Source organism: Somniosus microcephalus, chromosome 12 (genome assembly GCF_052327205.1).
Source record: "Somniosus microcephalus isolate GS21.2 chromosome 12, FLI_Smic_1.0, whole genome shotgun sequence".
NCBI lineage: Eukaryota > Metazoa > Chordata > Chondrichthyes > Squaliformes > Somniosidae > Somniosus > Somniosus microcephalus.
Genome location: NC_140998.1, coordinates 86,118,148 through 86,135,935, shown reverse-complemented (window position 1 = coordinate 86,135,935; position 17,788 = coordinate 86,118,148). Strand labels below are relative to the sequence as shown.

At 41.9% G+C, this 17,788-nt stretch overlaps 1 protein-coding gene across 5 annotated transcripts in view; it reads right to left on the bottom strand.

The window, feature by feature from the left end:
• LOC147109381 (mitochondrial import receptor subunit TOM20 homolog) overlaps positions 1–17,788 on the bottom strand; it is a 24,515-nt gene extending 6,727 nt beyond the window's left edge. For 2 of the 5 annotated variants that reach the window (XM_086003280.1, XM_086003282.1), the window contains exons 1-3: positions 17,620–17,788; positions 9,932–9,981; positions 2,258–2,339 (exon numbers count right to left, since the gene is read on the bottom strand). In XM_086003280.1, coding sequence (XP_085859406.1) covers positions 2,258–2,339; positions 9,932–9,981; positions 17,620–17,773 — 286 coding nt within the window. In that variant the 5' untranslated portion in view covers positions 17,774–17,788. Of the gene's footprint in view, positions 1–2,257; positions 2,340–9,931; positions 9,982–16,764; positions 16,921–17,619 lie in introns of those variants that run through there. The other 3 variants (XM_086003281.1, XM_086003283.1, XM_086003284.1) reach the window with 3 other exon arrangements.

The following is a 17,788-nucleotide window of genomic DNA, read 5'->3' as shown; positions in this document are numbered from 1 at the left end:
TGCAGTGGCCTTAATTTATATGGAAACTACAAATGTTGATAAGCATAAAAACAAATGGTTAGTCAAAAACATGACTCCCAGCACCTCTTCCTCCCACCCTCTTTACAAATTGACTTATTTATCAAGCAGAAAATTGTAAAGGAACTGCTTGGCAGCCATATCAGTTTCAACTGTAAAGCCGATTGGCTACAATTATTCTAAACTCAAGCTATATATTTAATACTAGATTATCTGCTCTGGCGTTGCTCACAAGCACTGGCCAGGAGTAGAGCCAAAGGATTGAGAGTAGATCTCCAGGAAACCCTAATTAAACACTTCTGACAGCATAAGCTCACTCAGCCACAGGGTTGGCACTTTGTTGGACAGAGTTGTGTGTTACTGGTTGACTGCAGGGGAAGAAGGCATTTCCATTTCAAAACAAGCTTCTGGGCCTTCCACATGAGCACGGTGTTGCGTTCGGCAGTTCTTTTCAGCACACAAGTACATGTCTCTCAATCAGGTACTGGAGTCAGCTGGCTATGATTAAAATAATTGCCTTAATCAGCCACAGTTAATTTAATTGAGTCCAGACCAACACTGCCAGATAAACAAATAATCACATTCAGAAAAGTAAGAGATTTTCCCCATTAAACCAAAAGAAACAGAAGTAAAATTAAAATGTACATTTATGTAATCTACGTTGTATAACACGTGCAAACCATATTACTGCCACTTAGACAAAGCAGCATTTTTTCTTGTAATTTGAAACATACAAGCACTAGTACAACTCATAGCATTGCTTACCGTGCATCAGAGGATATGGTAAAGTGTGACAGGAAGTACATGTGGCACTTATAGGAAGTGTCCACTATACATAATAAAACTTAATATATTAGAAAAGTATACATTTTCTGAACAAACTGAGTAAGATAAACATGCATTAGTGATGCTACAGTTTATATTTGGTGGAATGGTTTAATTTAACATTTTTGAAAGGGAATATTTGTTTCACCACATTACTTGGGCTTGATGCAACAGGAGGTCCATCCCTGTGTGGGGTGAAGCTGGGTATTCAAGGATCCATTGGACCTTCTGCAAAGTTGTTAACAGTTTGAGTGTGGATACTCACCTGCACTCAAACACTGAAAATGTATTGACATGTCATTATGTTCTGCAGGTGTGTAAGCATGTATGTGCAGAGTTGTCCTTTGGTAGCAGGATTGTAATTTATAAACTATCTTGCCAGCTGTGAACCCTGCTCAACACCCAGTTACAGACTAGTAGAGCAGTAATAAGACAAGCAAAAGAAAAAAATATATAGAATAGTAATGGGAACACACCACTGCATGTGGATCTTCCACAATTCAGAAATAATTTTGTTGCGCTGTACCTGCTTGCATCCTTTTATTCAGCAACATGAAAAAACAGCTGAAATTTATTTCTTCAATGACAATCTGCTATTACGGGCTACTCACTGATAAATTTCACAGTACATCCAAGTGACATAAACCCAGAATGGAAGTCCTAAATATTGGACTGACCGATCAGAGGTGACAGAAGATTGGACAGCGAGCGAGAAAGACACTTACCAGGACTGAGGCAATGTGGTGACAGCCAAGCTGTGGAGCAGGAACATTTGGATGCCCAACAGAAGATGAGGAGCAGTGCATGGGTTGAAGAAGACATTTGAACAGTGTTTTTTTTTGGAGGGGTCCCACATATAGTTATTGGGAACAGGAGCCGCACAAGTTGCAGCAGAGACTGGGGAGAGGAGAGAGAGACAAGAGAGCCCAGTATTCAACTAAAGGAGCAGGGAACACAGACAGATTTTTTTTTTTTTTTAATAAAAAGACCAGAATGGTCCTGTGGTCAAACGCCAGTGGTGAAATTGAACAGGAATGAAGATCCATCAGCAGCTCAGGGAAGAGAAATAGGAGGCGGAGGCTCCAATTCATCCAGTTCCTGATTTTTAATGAACCCCGATTTGTACAGCAATCAGGGTGTCATATAACGTTAGTTGAAAAGCAGATCACAAGCAGAACACTTAATTACACTACAAATCATTATCACAGCACCACCTACAGACATAACTGTTACTGCATCCAAATATTAACACTTTTAAAATGGACTTTGCCAATGAAGGTGGAGGGAGGGAGAGAGAGACACTTACTGAAAAGAACGCAGAGAGCATGCAATTACCCTACAACTTTGGTGTCAGTGCAAAATCTGGTCTGGTTGTCAAAGAAATATGTAATAAGCAATAACATCCAAAATTTACCTCTTGCCAGCAATTCCTCTCCCAACTGGACCTCTTCGAGAAAAAACTTCTGTACTGCTTCAACATCTTTCAGATCAGGTAACTGAATTTACAAGTCAATGAGAAACATGTGTCACAACAGTCTTCAATTCAAACATTTACTTTAAACCCAAAATGGGGATCATGGTTATATAGATCTACAATCTATATTTTACTCTGATCATGATTCACAAATAGAATATGATAATTTTGTACCAATTTTGTTTTCTATAGCTTGACCCTGCAATATAATCTATTATCTGCATCAGGGGTTCTCAACCTTTTTGCTTCTGAGGCCCCCTCCCGTGTTATTAAAATTCCACAGACCCCTCGTAACACAAGTAATTTTCTGTATAAAAATTCTCTCCGTGCTGCTCCCATTCACCACGTTACTGCTTCTGCTGCTATCCCGGCACGGCAGAAAATACTGGTCCCCACACCGATCCCACTCCCTCTTTCCCTCCACACGAGCCCGGATCACATGACCCCCGTCTCCCTCTTTCCCCCAGCAACCTGACTCCCGACTCTTCCAGGCAGATCAGCCAGTTCTTCTCTTGATTGTCTGTCAAACAGCCTTTTCCTCACATCTCCAATATTTCCATAACTAATAAACAAAAGTGTACAATCAAAATGAAAAAAAAGCAATTTTTTTTAATTTTTTTTTTTTTTTTTAAGGCCAGTATAATTTTTCTCCCAAATTGCTCGTAGCAGTGTCCAGATTAATGTTTTATTCCTGGCCACTCCAGGGCAATCCTGGAAGGTTCAAATCCTAGCTTCAGGCCAACATTGGGTGTGAACAATCAGGTCTACCCGTTATGCCCTCCTTAGTAGAGCAAGACTGCTAACACTCAAGGTATAGACTCGCAGAATGAATGAGGTTAGGCACCAAAGGGCAGCCAGCACCTTTGTAACTATAATGCAATGCGAGTCAACACTCTTGCTAAAATCTATTGGCTGACAGGGAGTTTCCGATATTGCGCAGAATAAGTTATGGGTGGAGTCGGATGCTTTTGGTCGCGAGTCTAGATGTCAAATCCGTTGGACACATAGCTGGTTCTGGCGGCACTCTGCCGGCTGTACTACAACTGCTCGACCAGCAGGCCAGTCCGCCCGTATACTCAGCGGGATCTGGCGAGGAGAGTGGAGGACGGAGAGCTCGAGCTGGGGAATCTGCGCTCAGCGATGCCATCTCTCTCCCTTCTCAGCGAGCGGGGGCTTGGGTTTAACAGCAGCTGCCACGGTCATTGCACTGACATTCAGAGGGGTGAAACAGAGCTCCATGTCGGGGCCGGAGCCGCCAGTTTGCTCAGCTCGTTCACACCTTTATGCAACGGTGTATTTTTTTTTTTTTTAAATCCCAGACCCCAGGTTGAGAAGCCCCGATCTACACGTCACTATATTGCAGTGACAGCTTGCTAAACCCTACGACTGATTTGACTACACGAATGGCTCCCCTGCTCTTCTTCACAATAGTGCCATGGGATCTCTTATATCCACCTGAGAGCAGGTGTTTAACGTCTCAGCCGAAAGACGGCATCTCAGACAGTGCAGCACTCCCTCAGCCTGGATTTTTGTGCTCAAGTCTCTGGAGTGGGACTTAAACCCACAACCTTCTGACTCAGGGGAGAGAGTGCTACCAACTGACCCATGGCTGCCAATCAGAGAAATACTTCCTAACCCCAAACCCTTTGCTTCCTATTTGTTAATTAACTTTCTTCCCACGCTACTACATTTCCTGTCTGCCTCCACCGCCTTTGCACTGCCTGAAAAGGTGGTGGAGGCAAACTCAATCACAGCTTTCAAAAGAGTTGCATAAGTACCTGAAGGAAAAAATTTTGCAGAGGAAAGGGCGGGGAAGTGAGACTAGCTGAAGTGCTCTTGCGGAGCGCCAGCATGGGTTTGACAAGCCGAATGGCCTCCTTCCGTGCTGTAACCATTCTATGATTCTAACGATAGGCTTGAATATTTTAATAGCTCTCTTGCGAGACATTTTGTCAAACACTTTCTGAAAATAAGAAATAGGAGCAGGAGTAGGCTACACAGCCCCTCGAGCCTGCTCCACCATTCAAGGAGATCATGGCTGATCTTTGACCTCAACTCCACTTTCCCGCCCGATCCCCAAAACCCTCGATTCCCTCAGTGCCCAAAAGTCTATTGAGCTCAGTCTTGAATATACTCAACGACTGAGCCGCCACAGCCCTCTGGGGTAGAGAATTCCAAAGATTCACAATCCTGAGTGAAGAAATTTCTCATCTCAGTCCTAAATGGCCGACCCCTTATCCTGAGACTGTGACCCCCTTAGTTCTAGATTCTCCAGCCAGGGGAAACAGCCTCTCAGCAGCTACCCTGTCAAGCCCTCTCAGAATCTTATATGTTTCAATGAGATCACCTCTCATTCTTCTAAACTCCAGAGAGTATAGGCCCAATCTACTCAATCTCTCCTCAGAGGACAACCCTCTTATCCCAAGAATCAATCTAATCTATACACCAGTGCATTCTCTTTATCTCATCAATAATTTACTTCAAGAAACTATTATTTTTGTCAAATTTGACTTGCCTTCAGTGTTAGCACATTAGCTATGCATATCTAAGGAGCATTGCAAAATTGTGGTCAGAGCCTCTGTATATCTCCAGTCTTCCTTCAGCAGCCTAGGATGCAGGGCCCAGTGACTTATGAACTTCAAGTTCTGTTATATTTTTCAGAACCAATTCCTTTTTTCTAGTTATCTTTAACAATTGTTCCATATTTTCCTCTAGTACCGCAATATTTTCACTTCCACTATCATTTATAGAACCATTTATGCAAAATACTCATTTAATGTCTGCAGCATGCCATCGTCCAATTTCAGCTTTTTCCCTTTATCCCTGAGCAGTCCTAACATAAGAAATAGGAGCAGGAGCCGGCCATTTGGCCCCTCGAGCCTACTCCGCCATTTAATGAGATCATGGCTGATCTGATTTTGGCCTCAACTCCACTTTCCTGCCTGTTCCCCATAACCCTTGACTCCCCTGTTGCTCAAAAATCTATCTCAGCCTTGAATATATTCAATGACTCAGCTTCCACAGCTCTCTGGGGTAAAGAATTCCAAAGATTCATGACCCTCAAGAGAAAAAATTCCTCCTCATCTCAGTCTCAAATGGTCAACCCCTTATTCTGAGACTATGCACCCTTGTTCTAGGTTCCCTGACAAGGGGAAACATCCTCTCAGCCCCCTGTCAAGCCCCCTCAGAATCTTATATGGTTCAATAAGATCACCTCATAGAGTCATAGAGTTTTACAGCACAGAAAGAGGCCCTTCGGCCCATCGTGTCCGCGCCGCCCATCCATCCCTGTCCAGTCTAATCCCATTTTCCAGCATTTGGTCCATAGCCTTGTATGCAATGGCATTTCAAGTGCTCATCCAAATGCTTCTTGAATGTTGTGAGGGTTCCTGCCTCTACCACCCTTTCAGGCATTGAGTTCCACATTCCAACCACCCTCTGGGTGAAAAAGTTCCTCCTCAAATCCCCTCTAAATCTCCTGCCCCTTACCCTGAATCTATGCCCCCTTGTTATTGACCCCCCTACTAAGGGGAAAAGTTCCTCTTTATCTACCCTATCTATGCCCCTCATCATTTTGTACACCTCAATCAGGTCCCCCCTCAGCCTTCTTTGCTCCAAGGAAAACAACCCCAGCCTGTTTAGCCTCTCTTCATAGCTGAGGCGCTCCATCCCAGGTAACATCCTGGTGAATCTTCTCTGCACCCTCTCCAAAGCAATCACATCCTTCCTATAGTGAGGCGACAGAACTGCACACAGTACTCCAGCTGTGGCCTCACCAGCGTTTTGTACAGCTCCATCATAACCTCCCTGCTCTTATATTCCATGCCTCGGCTAATGAAGGCAAGTATCCCATATGCCTTTTTAACCACCTTATCTACCTGTTCCGCTGCCTTCAGGGATCTATGTACATGTACACCAAGGTCCCTCTGTACTTCCTAGGGTCCTACCACTCATTGTGTATTCCCTTGCCTTATTTGTCCGTCCAAAATGCATCACCTCGCACTTTTCAGGGTTAAATTCCATTTGCCACTTTTCCGCCCATCTGACCAACCCGTTTATATCGTCCTGTAGCCTGAGGCTTTCCTCCTCGCAATTTACCACCCCACCAATTTTCGTGTCATCTGCGAACTTACTGATCATACCTTTTACATTCTCATCCAAGTCATTTATGTAGATCACAAACAACAAGGGACCCAGCACCGATCCCTGAGGTACCCCACTGGACACAGGCTTCCAGTCACAAAAGCAACCTTCGACCATCACCCTCTGCCTCCTGCCACTCAGCCAGTTTAGGATCCAACGCGCCAAGGCACCCTGGATCCCATGGGCTCTTACCTTCTTGACCAGTCTCCTATGCGGGACTTTGTCAAAAGCTTTACTGAAGTCCATGTAAACCACATCCACAGCATTTCCCTCATCCACCCCCCTAGTCACCCCCTCAAAAAATTCAATCAGATTTGTCAGACATGATTTACCCTTGACAAAGCCATGCTGACTATCCCCGATTAATCCTTGCCTCTCCAAGTGGAGACTAATTTTGTCCCTCAGAATTTTTTCCAATAATTTCCCTACCACAGATGTTAGGCTCACTGGCCTGTAATTCCCTGGTTTATCCCTGCTACCCTTCTTGAATAATGGTACTACGTTAGCTGTTCTCCAGTCCTCTGGTACATCCCCTGTGGCCAGAGAGGTTCTGAAAATTTGTGTCAGAGCCCCTGCAATCTCCTCCTTTGCCTCCCACAGCAGCCTGGGATACATCTCGTCCGGGCCTGGGGATTTATCCACTTTTTGGCCTGCTAAAACCGCTAGCACCTCCTCCCTCTCGATGCTAATATGTTCAAGTATGTCACAGCCCCCTTGCCCGATTTCTATGTCTGCATCGTCTTTCTCCGTAGTGAACACAGATGCAAAAAATTCATTTAAAACCCCGCCTACATCATCTGGCTCTACACACAGATTGCCACTTTGGTCCCTAATGGGCCCTACCCTTTCCCTGGTTATCCTCTTGCCCTTAATATACTTATAAAACATCTTAGGATTTTCCTTTATTTTGCTCGCCAGTGTTATTTCATGGCCCCTCCTCGCCCTCCTAATTTCTTTTTTAAGTATGCCCCTGCACTTTTTATACTCCTCTAGGGCTTCTTCCGTCTTTAGTCTTTTGTAACTGCCAAAAGCCCCCCTTTTATTTCTAATGCATTTTTGTATATCCCTTGTCATCCAAGGTTCCCTTTGCTTGTTGGTCCCACCCTTGACCTTTACAGGAACATGTTGGCGTTGTACTCTCTCTATTTCCCTTCTGAAAGTCTCCCACTGTTTTGATGTGGATTTTCCTATAAGTAGCTGCTCCCAGTCCACTTTGGCCAGATCCTGCCTTATCATATTCTTCTAAACTCCAATGAGTATAGGCCCAACCTTTCCATCCCAGGAATCAACCTAGTGAACCTTCTCTGAACTGCCTTCAATGCAAGTATAACACCATTCTTTTGCTATTAATATGCTTATAAAAGTCCTTACTATTTCCTTTTATATTGTCTGCTAGCCTTTTCTCATATTCCCTTTTAGCAATTCAAATCTTGCTTTTTACCTCCCACTACACTACACTCCTCATGATTTTCTTTAGTACTTAACCCTAATTTTATTATATACCTCCCTTTGTAGTTTCACTTTGGTTTTAACCGCTCTATTTATCCACAGAACTCAATTTTTTGATGTACCTCCTTTTCACCTTATAGAAAGAAAATTATTTTCCACTCTATCCATTTCATATTTGAAGATTTCCCACTGCGGATTGGTTGTCCTGTTTGCTAACTTTTCTACTCCGTTAATTTGAATCAATCTCTTCTTATCACACTGAACTTTGCCTTTTCCCAGTCCAGCACCCTTATCTTTGACTTTTCATTATCCTTTTCTATTCTTACATTGAACCCAATTTTGTTGTCACAGGTTTGCAATTGTTTTTCTACTTTCACATCAGTTTTTTGTCCCAATTAGTTTCCCAGAACAAAACCAACAATTCTTTCATTGTTGGTCTAAAAAACTGATCTAGAAAGCAGTCCAGGATGCACTCTATCTTGGTATAGATAAAGTTACCCGATATTATTGCACTGTTGTTCTTGCATATCTCTCTGAACGATCTACAAATCTCATCCTGTCATCTTCAACATTCGGTCCCCTGTAATGCAGGAGAATTGTACCATTTCCCTTCTTGTTCTTAGCTCTATCCATATGGATTTTATCTTAACAGTCCCCAGAACATCCTTACATTCTAGTGCTATGATAGAATGCTTTCTTAACACTACCACTCATCCCCTCTCTAACTCTGCTGAAAATGTTAGAACAAGGAATATCAAGTCCCTCGTCCTGTCCAAACCAAAGACATCTCTATGTTATAGCTACTACAACAGTTATATGCAAAATGGTAGTACCCATTGTTTCTTATGTTGTTAGAAGTACACTGCAGTTACCACAAGTAAGCTGTTGGGCTTTTATTTTGACTCTCATTTTATTAAGAAGATTATAAGGATGAGAAACGGTCAATTAGTATATCTCAGCTCCCTGCAATTTCTCTTCTTCTTAGGCAGTCCCTCGGAACCGAGGATGACTTGCTTCCACACTGAAAATGAGTTCCCAGGTGGCTGATGAGTCCAATGCAATATGTCAGCTCCCTGCAATTTAGGTTCACATACAGATGATCTTTGTCTCCAACCCTGGCAATAAGCCATCAATCCCATTCACTGCTGAATCAGGAATCTGTCCATTTGTTTTATGATTGCTTCAAATTAATCAAAAGTTCACTTCTGAACATAAAATAGTTGCTACTTTTAGTAAGGGTAATAATTTTGAAAACTTGGGTCACATTTCTCCTCTTTCTTTTATTCCAATGAGAGTAGATTTAGCTCCATTGGACTTTCTTAGCCCATCAATTTAAAATCCAGTACCAAATTTACCCTTTTGAATAACTAAATATGGTAATAAAATTGATATTATAATCCTATGGAAGATCTTACTGATACATTTGGAAAGTATTATTATTAGGATGTGTGCACGCCAACATTTTGTTTGCCTTGGCAACTGCGGTCATACAATATGCCAATACATTTTTTAAATAGATTTTTTAACCCAGTTTTCTTCCCTTCTTTCCTGAAGGCAGCGACATGTTGGATTGTTCACAGACACCAGCAGTCCTAAAGTACTTCAGGCAGTTGATCATTCTTTATGCATCAATGTAGACAAAGAGTGTCAGTTTGCTATTAAAATATGGACTGCACCACGGTTCAGTCTAAGTTTACCCTCACCCAGGTACTTTCCAGTAGGCATCATTGGACAGTGATGAGAACGAAGCTAATTTCAGCAGGTTCTGACAGTCTTTAGGCGAGTTCAGATAATTCGGCAGAGACCAGGGATTGAACCTGGAAACGTTCTGGGTCCATATGCTTGCTTCCCTCACAACTCTCAAGGATTTATAGAAAGAAAGACTTGCATTTATATAGCGCCTTTCACGACCACTGGACGTCTCAAAGCGCTTTACAGCCAATGAAGTACTTTAGAAGTGGAGTCACTGTTGTAATGTGGGAAAGTATAATGCTGCACATCACTATAAGCAGTAGATCTTACCTTGCCAATACAATCATTTCCTTTATCTTGTTGTTGCTGTTTTCTTCTTCCTATAAATTTTTAGAGTCAGAATAGCCACTTAAAATCATGGAAGTAAACAACGTAAAATGAAATAAAAACAGAAAATGCTGGAAATACTCATCAGGTCAGGCAGCATCTGTGGAGAGAGAAACAGAGTTAACATTTCAGGTCAATGGCTTTCCATCAGAATTGGAAAAAGTTAGAGTTATAACAGGTTTTAAGCAAGTGCATGGGGCAGGGAAAAGGGGGGGGGGGGAGGAAAGAACAAAAGGGAAGGTCTGTGATAGGGTGGAAGGCAGGAGAGATTATTTAACAAAAGGGATGATGGTGCAAGGCAAAAGGAGATGGTAATGGGACAAGTAAAAAAACAAAAGATGAGTCTAGAAGAGGTGTAAATGGCAATAGCAGAATCATCAACAGCTGCCATGTGAAAAAATAGGGGCAGAGGTTATGGTCTGAAATTGTTAACTATGTTGAGTCCAGAAGGCTGGACTGTAAAATGAAATCTGATTTCTGAATTTAGAAGCAGTACATAGATAGTTACGATCAAGTTAAAGGCACTTGCTTAATAAGCCACTGGAGAGCCAGGGATGTAAGTTATGTTTATCTTTATATTAATTCAATGGAATTTTAAAACATATCAACGGTGATCATTTACATTGGTGAACAATTATACTCGTCAATTACAGCATCACTAACTCATTTTATGTACTTTGAAACACATGAAGCTCAAACCTATTCTTTCCCCATATAATACATTTTGAACCTTGTGAACTCTGGTCAAAAAATAGCCTAGCCAGCAAGACAATACTTAATTTATCTCTGTAAAGAAAGACATTTCTCATCCGAACATCCTTGTTTTCATAATTAGAAAGAAAATTTGTTGCTTTTTGGCCTCAGCAGTGGTTCAAAACGACCCAAAGTTTTGTTCAAATGTTCATTAAAATGTAACTATGTGGTTAGCTAAAAGCACAATGTTTCATTGTGGTACAAATAATGATTAAATTATATACACTTTGCCCTTAAACAAACATACATTATCCTTATGCCAGTTGGAGGCTGTAAAGTTTCATTTCACATTGTAATCAGAGCTGAAACAGCATGTTTCCTTACATCAGACAAGTATTCATTCAATATGCAGCCAAGTGGAAAGTTAGCGCTCAGTTAGATGTCAAATAAATCTTGTAGAAAAAAACCTCAAAAGAAGTCTAGCATTACTTCAGCTTTTGTAGTCTATGATCTAGAATTTATTATAATTACTAATTTACTAATAATAATAATAATCAACTTTATTGTCATTGTTAGTGCACAAGTGCAGTACAACGAAATGTAGGCTTGCGGCTCCCGAGAGTGTACATTTCGATTAACTATTGTTTTGACATGTAATTTAGTCTTTAAAAGTTAAACTGTGACTTTTTAGAAATAATCACTTGCACAGGACTCATGGGTACATACAACATAGTGCATTAAAATTGCACTAAAATGTACATCTGAAAGGGATATACTTACAAAGTAGAGAGAACACTCCTCCTTTTCTTTCCATTAAGAGAAACAAAAATCCAGATCTCAACGTCTGAGATAAATTCACACAACTTTCTCTGACCTATCGATTGAAATCCAATTAAACCTATTTTAGTGCCGCTCCTACCCTAGAACTGACAATAAACCACAAAATAGCAATGGTCGTGGTATGCTACAATGAAATGTCTGTTCTGTGACAATAAAACTTTGGCGCTGCCACAAAACATAGTTGATTTACTTTACATAGTCAAAAAACATCATCAGCATACCACCAAGTGCTCATTCTCAATGTACAGTTTATAATGTGGGCTTAATGGCTTTTAAACTGAATTCTGCAGCTGAACAATTAAATGTTATTAAAATTCTGACAACTGTCTTGTCTCCTATTAAAACTTCAATGTTTTTTGTAACCCAGTTATACCATATGTTGCTTTGTGACAATAGTAGCTTGCACATTCTCATCCACAACTGCCAACCTTGAGCAGGCTGGGAGGAGGAGAGGAAGGAGGAAAAAAGGGCCACTGGAGAAGATAGAGAGAAAACAGAAGCTGGCAAGTCACTCTCTGGCTGTCTGATCAAACAATCTGAAGATACCATCAAGAGAATCTTATGAGTAAAACAATCTGTTCACCTTCTCAACTAGGGAACACACAGCATTGGGGGGGGAAAGAGAGAACAGCTTAAAAAGTAGAGAAGTGGGACAGGAAGAGAATTTTACTTTTATTTATAAAAAATAAATTCAAAAATGTTAAGAGTTGAACACTGAATATACTACTCAAATATTGTTTTGATGCACATTCCTTTACTTAACAGAGCTGCTCTACTGGTATCATGTGTACAGATCATTTGGTGATAAATAATCAGAGTACAGGAAACTTTCGTTTAACCGGAGGTTAAATGTCCGGAAAGCTCTATCTACCGGCAAAATTCAGGAGCCGTTTCCTATAAGTTTTTTTTTACTTCTTGTTGCTTTTTTTTCCCCCAGTCAGGCTCTGCAAGGTCTAGCTGAAGCTGTTGCTTAGCTACAGAGACGCTTTTAAGCTGCGGCCGACTGTTTTGAAGCTGTTGCTAAGCAACAGGGTTTGTTGATTCACACGGAGCTCAAAAGCTCCGTATGTTTTAACATTAGTGCTGGTTTCTACGGCAGTTTTGATGGTACGGCACCAGCTCGGTCCCGTCAGTGCCGGATACCAGAAAGTTTCCTGTAGTTATGTTATGATTCAATCTGTAATTTAACACAACTATAATAATGTTGAGCAAAAGTCAACATTTAAAAACTAGGGCTACATCTGAAACAAAGATCATTATACAGAATCATGTGGAATTTGTTCCTCTTTACTTTAGTCTTGTAACCATGTGATCACTACAGTTACCAATTTCAGCCACTCTCATCCAACTATCTGATAGTTTAATTATTTCATTGGAGAACACTAAAAGTAAGAGAATCAGAACTTATCGAAACATACTTAACAAGTAACTGCTCCAAAACTCAGGTTCAAATTTGATATGCATCACCATGGCAGCAGATTGTTTTTGCATTGGGTGCAGAGTCCTATGCAGCTATAAAAAAATCACTATCACAAGCTTTATTGATTTATGTCGAGATTTTGGATGCCTCTTCCCTGAATGAGGACATTTTATCATCAAGGCAGAGTAGACTAATTGTGAAAATTGAGGTGATTTCTTGAGTGAATTTGGGCATGCGAGGCCCTCAAAAACCTTGGTTCACTTTTCTTCACAAATGAAAATAATAGATGGAGATAATGTGTGTTGCTGTGTAGAATCCAGGGGATAGACATGTCCTCTCTCCTTCACCTGGGTATGGAGAGTGCCGTTAGGAATAAAAGCAATAACCTCTGTACAGCTCAGCCTAAGCATAAAGAAAAGCAGAGTGGAAAGAAAGACTGGTCCAATCTTGAAAATAGTCTACTCTTAATGAAGGGAAGATATACCCTGATCTGAACATCCCCATCAGGAGGCTAAAAGCTGTACCATAGTGGCATCTCCCAATTAAAGACTACTAAAGTAATCATCTGTTAGGTGTATATGAGGTATTTTGCCAGTCACCTGGTACACCACCCAATGTGCTATTAAGCCATAAAGACTAGAATTGTCCCAGGGTCAATCCCTGGTTCCAACCAGGTATCTAGGGTACTAGGATTCCAACTAGAAAGTATGTGTTCTGCCTCACCATCAACTTTCTGAACCCCTCCACCAACTCTGTGTTGTCAAGACTGTTTGTCCTGAAATCCAGTCCAGCATGAGCCATAACTTTCCTTTAAACAAACATTGGGAAGACCAAAGCTATTGTCTCAGCCCACGCCACAAACTCCATTCCCTCGCCAATGATTCCATCCCCCACCCTGCCCAATGTCTCACACTGAATCACACTGTTCGCAACCTCAACATCCTATTTGACCCCAAGTTGAGCTTCCAAACCCATATCCCCTCATAAAGATTGCCTACTTCCAATTCCATAACATCGCTAATCTCCACCCATGCCTCAGCTCATCTGCTGCTGAAACCCTCATCCATGCTTCTGTTACCTCAAGACTCGACTATTCCAAAACTCTTCTGGCCGGCCTCCCATCTTCCACCTTCCATAAGCAAACTCATCCAAAACTCTGCTGCCCATATCTTAACCCACTCATCAATCAGCCTTGTGTTTGTTCACCTACATTGGCTACTAGTCCACCAACACCTCAATTTTAAAATTCTCATCCTCGTGTTCAAACCCCTCCATGACTTCACCCCTCCCTATCTCTGTAACCTTCTCCAGCCCTACAACCCTCTAAGAACTCCGCGTTCCTCCAACCTGGCCTTACGTGCATCCCCCTGTTCCCTTCGCCCCCACCACTGGTGGCCGTGTATTCAGCCGTCTAGGTACCAAGCTCTGGAAACTGACCAAGCTTTTTGTCTGCTTCTTTAGCTCAGTGTTAATTTTTGTCTGATTGCACTCTAGTGAAGCCCCTCGAGATGTTTTCCTACATTAAAGGCACTATATAAATGTATGTTGTTCAGTATATGGTGGGTAATGGTGGGTATGCAGCTTGGGATTAACTGTGATGCCTCCCACTCAAATAGCCTCATAACATTCACTGGTACTAAAGAACTTCAAATACCCATAGAACATATCCTGAATGAATTGTTGCCTTCTAATGAATAAAAAGGAGACACAACGGAAAAATATGGGAAGAATACATCAGGCAAAAATAATCCTACTTTAAGGATTGTTCACCTTAGAGCAAAGAAGGCCAAGAGAAGATTTGATAGAGGGGTTTAAAATCATTAAGGGTTTAGATCGAGTAAATAAAGAGAAACGGTTTCCAATGGCTGAAGGTCGATAAACAGAGGGCACAGATCTAAGGTGATTGGGAAAAGAACCAAAGGCGACATGAGGAAAAACTTTTTTACACGAGTGGTTAAGATTTGGAATGCACTAACCAATAGGGTGGTGGACACAGATTCAATAGTAGCCTTCAAAAGGGAATTGGATAAATATTTCAAAGAGAAAAAAATTGCAGGACTGAGGAAAGAGCGGAGGAGTGGGACGAACTGGATTGCTCTTCGAAAGAGCCGGCTCAGACTCGATGGGCCAAATGTCCTCTTTCTGTGCTGTACTACTCTATGATTTAACCGTAGAGCTCGGCATCAAACAATTTAAAACACAAAATATTCTCAGTAAACAGAAAATATCAATATTATTCACTCAAAGGTTTAGCCAAAACTATTTAATCATGAGGTTGCCTGTGCAACATTATTCAAATACTTCCCAGCAAATTCACATCAGATTTGTTGCAAAATTAACCATTTTGGAACTGTTCCTACACACAGTTACTGAAAATTTAGATTTTCAAATTAGCTTGGTAAAAAATTGATTATCACTCAGAATTGTTTATTCTTATATTTACTTTACTTTGAAAAACATTCCAACTGACAACCTATTGGATAATTTTTAGTATCATTTGTAACTTAACTTTCATGTCCCAGGTCCAACCTCGGCTCACCACTTGTCTCAATTCAATTCAATTTTATTTGTCATATATGCAGCAAACATGTGTACTGCACAATGAAATATTGATTTTTACAAGTCCTCCCAACATTGGAATAAATATGGCATAGCAATTATAAAAATACTAATAGAAATACAGTAATAAATAAAAATAATAATAAATTATTCGTTCATGAGTCTTATGGCCTGGGGGTAGAAGCTGTTTCGAAACCTGCTGGTATGAGACCGTATGCTTCGGTATCTCTTACCGGATGGGAGCAGGGCGAAGAGGTTGTGGCTGGGGTGGCTCGCGTCTTTGATGATTCTCAGGGTCTTCCCCTGGCACCTCTTGGGGTAGATATCCTGCACAGCAGGTAGTTTAATTCCTATAGTATGTTGTGCAGCTTTCACCACCATCTGTAGAGCCTTGCGGTCTATGGCGGTGCAGTTGCCACCGGAGTTATACTGGTATTCTGCCTGTAACAAAGGGAACTACATTCCTAGCAGCAGAAAGTCATCATCCTGCCCTACTTCATTATGGAACACAGGAGGGCACCTATAGCAAACCACAAACATTTTTAAGATTAGCTGCTTTTTGCAATCTGCATTCTGCAGTGGCTTACTGGAATCGCCTGTTTTATGGAATGAGATGCAGTCAATTGAATTTAATTCACTTCTGAGTGTACACCAACGCACTGTACCACTGAGTTGTCTCCAGAATTTTTCTTATTTGAACTTACAACTACTTCCAACTTATCCAAATTCTATAAAGTTTTACCGAATCATTCACCTCACGTATTTTGGTGGATTTTTTGTGGGCAATCTATTTTAATGTGACGATGGCTGCACTAGTCCTTGGGCTGCGTTGCAATACACTCTGGCACCACAGTTATTCTACACTCAACAAATCGTTACTTTAACATACTTTTCCAACCAGCCGAAACTCACGTTGTAAAGCAGGTTGTGCTGCAAGGAAGATGCTTTTATTCCAGTTTTGACCCGCACACCGCGTTCTTTAGAGCAGCTGCACTCTCCTGTAATTTAGCAGCTTCATCGATGCTGGAAAATCAAGTTTGCGGGAACGATGCCGAGACCCCACCCCCGCCCCGTAAGGGATGTCTGTTATCAAAAATAAATTATATTTACTCCTGCAACCGAGCATGTCTCAGCAGCAGCCACCATCCTAAATGCAATGTTGTTGGGTGTTGTTAACAGAACACAAACCACCTTCACTTATACAAACATCCGCTTGCCGCTGGGAACTGTGAGGCGGTGGGCGGGGCCCGGCGGCAACACTTACTTTCGCGCAACTTTACTCTGAAATCGGGGGCGCTTCTTCTCTTTCTGTCAAAATATATACAATAACCGATGAAGGCCGCTCCAAAGACTCCGGCCACGATGGCCCCCGTCTTACCAACCAGCAGCATTGCGGCTCGGCGTCGACGCCAGTTCCAGACGCCTTCCCGCAACCGACCCGGAAGTGCAACCCGATCCTCTCACCCCTCGCCTACTGGCAACAAGTGTGTGACGGTTGGAGAGCCCGGCAGCAGCCATCTTTCTGACTGGAACAATCGGAGGGTTCACAGCATGAGGAAGGCCATTCCGCCCATCTCGATTGATCCGTCCAGAGCAATCCAATGCCTTTCCCATTGCAGCTTCCAATAGTTACAACTGAGGCCTACGGGACAGGCGAGCTGGAGCACAGCTCCGCTTTAGCCCCAAAATATGCTTTGCGTTGCATGGTATAACAATCCTATTGGTTTAAAATAGCGTAACATTTGATCTTTACTGGTTTCAACTGTGACTTAGTGGGTAGTTCTCTCGTCTTTGAGTCAGAGGTCGTGGCCCACTCCAGAGATTCCCGTAATCTAGACTGACACTCCAGTGCAGCACTGAGTATATTCAAGGCTGAGATAGATTTTTGGACTCATGGGGAATCAAGGGATATGGAGATCAGGCATGAAAGTGGAGTTGAGGCCAATGATCAGCCAAGATCTTATTGAATGGCAGAGGCTCAAGGGGCCATATGGCCTACTCCTGCTCTTATTTCTTATGAGTGAGTGCCACACAAATTCACTGCCACATTTCCTACAAGTGGCTACACTCCAAAAGTACTTCATTGTCTGTAAAACGCTTTGGAACATTCTTTCCTTACCGTGCACAGCACTATTAGAGATCTGATCAAATCTCAAAAATCTTCCGTAGCTGCATCCACACCTGGGTGGCCCTGGAGAAAGAGCACGCGGTGTCCACCAGTACGGTTGAGGCCATCTGCGACCTGTGGGCAATGGGGACTGGAGTGCTTCCATTACAGAAAATATTTA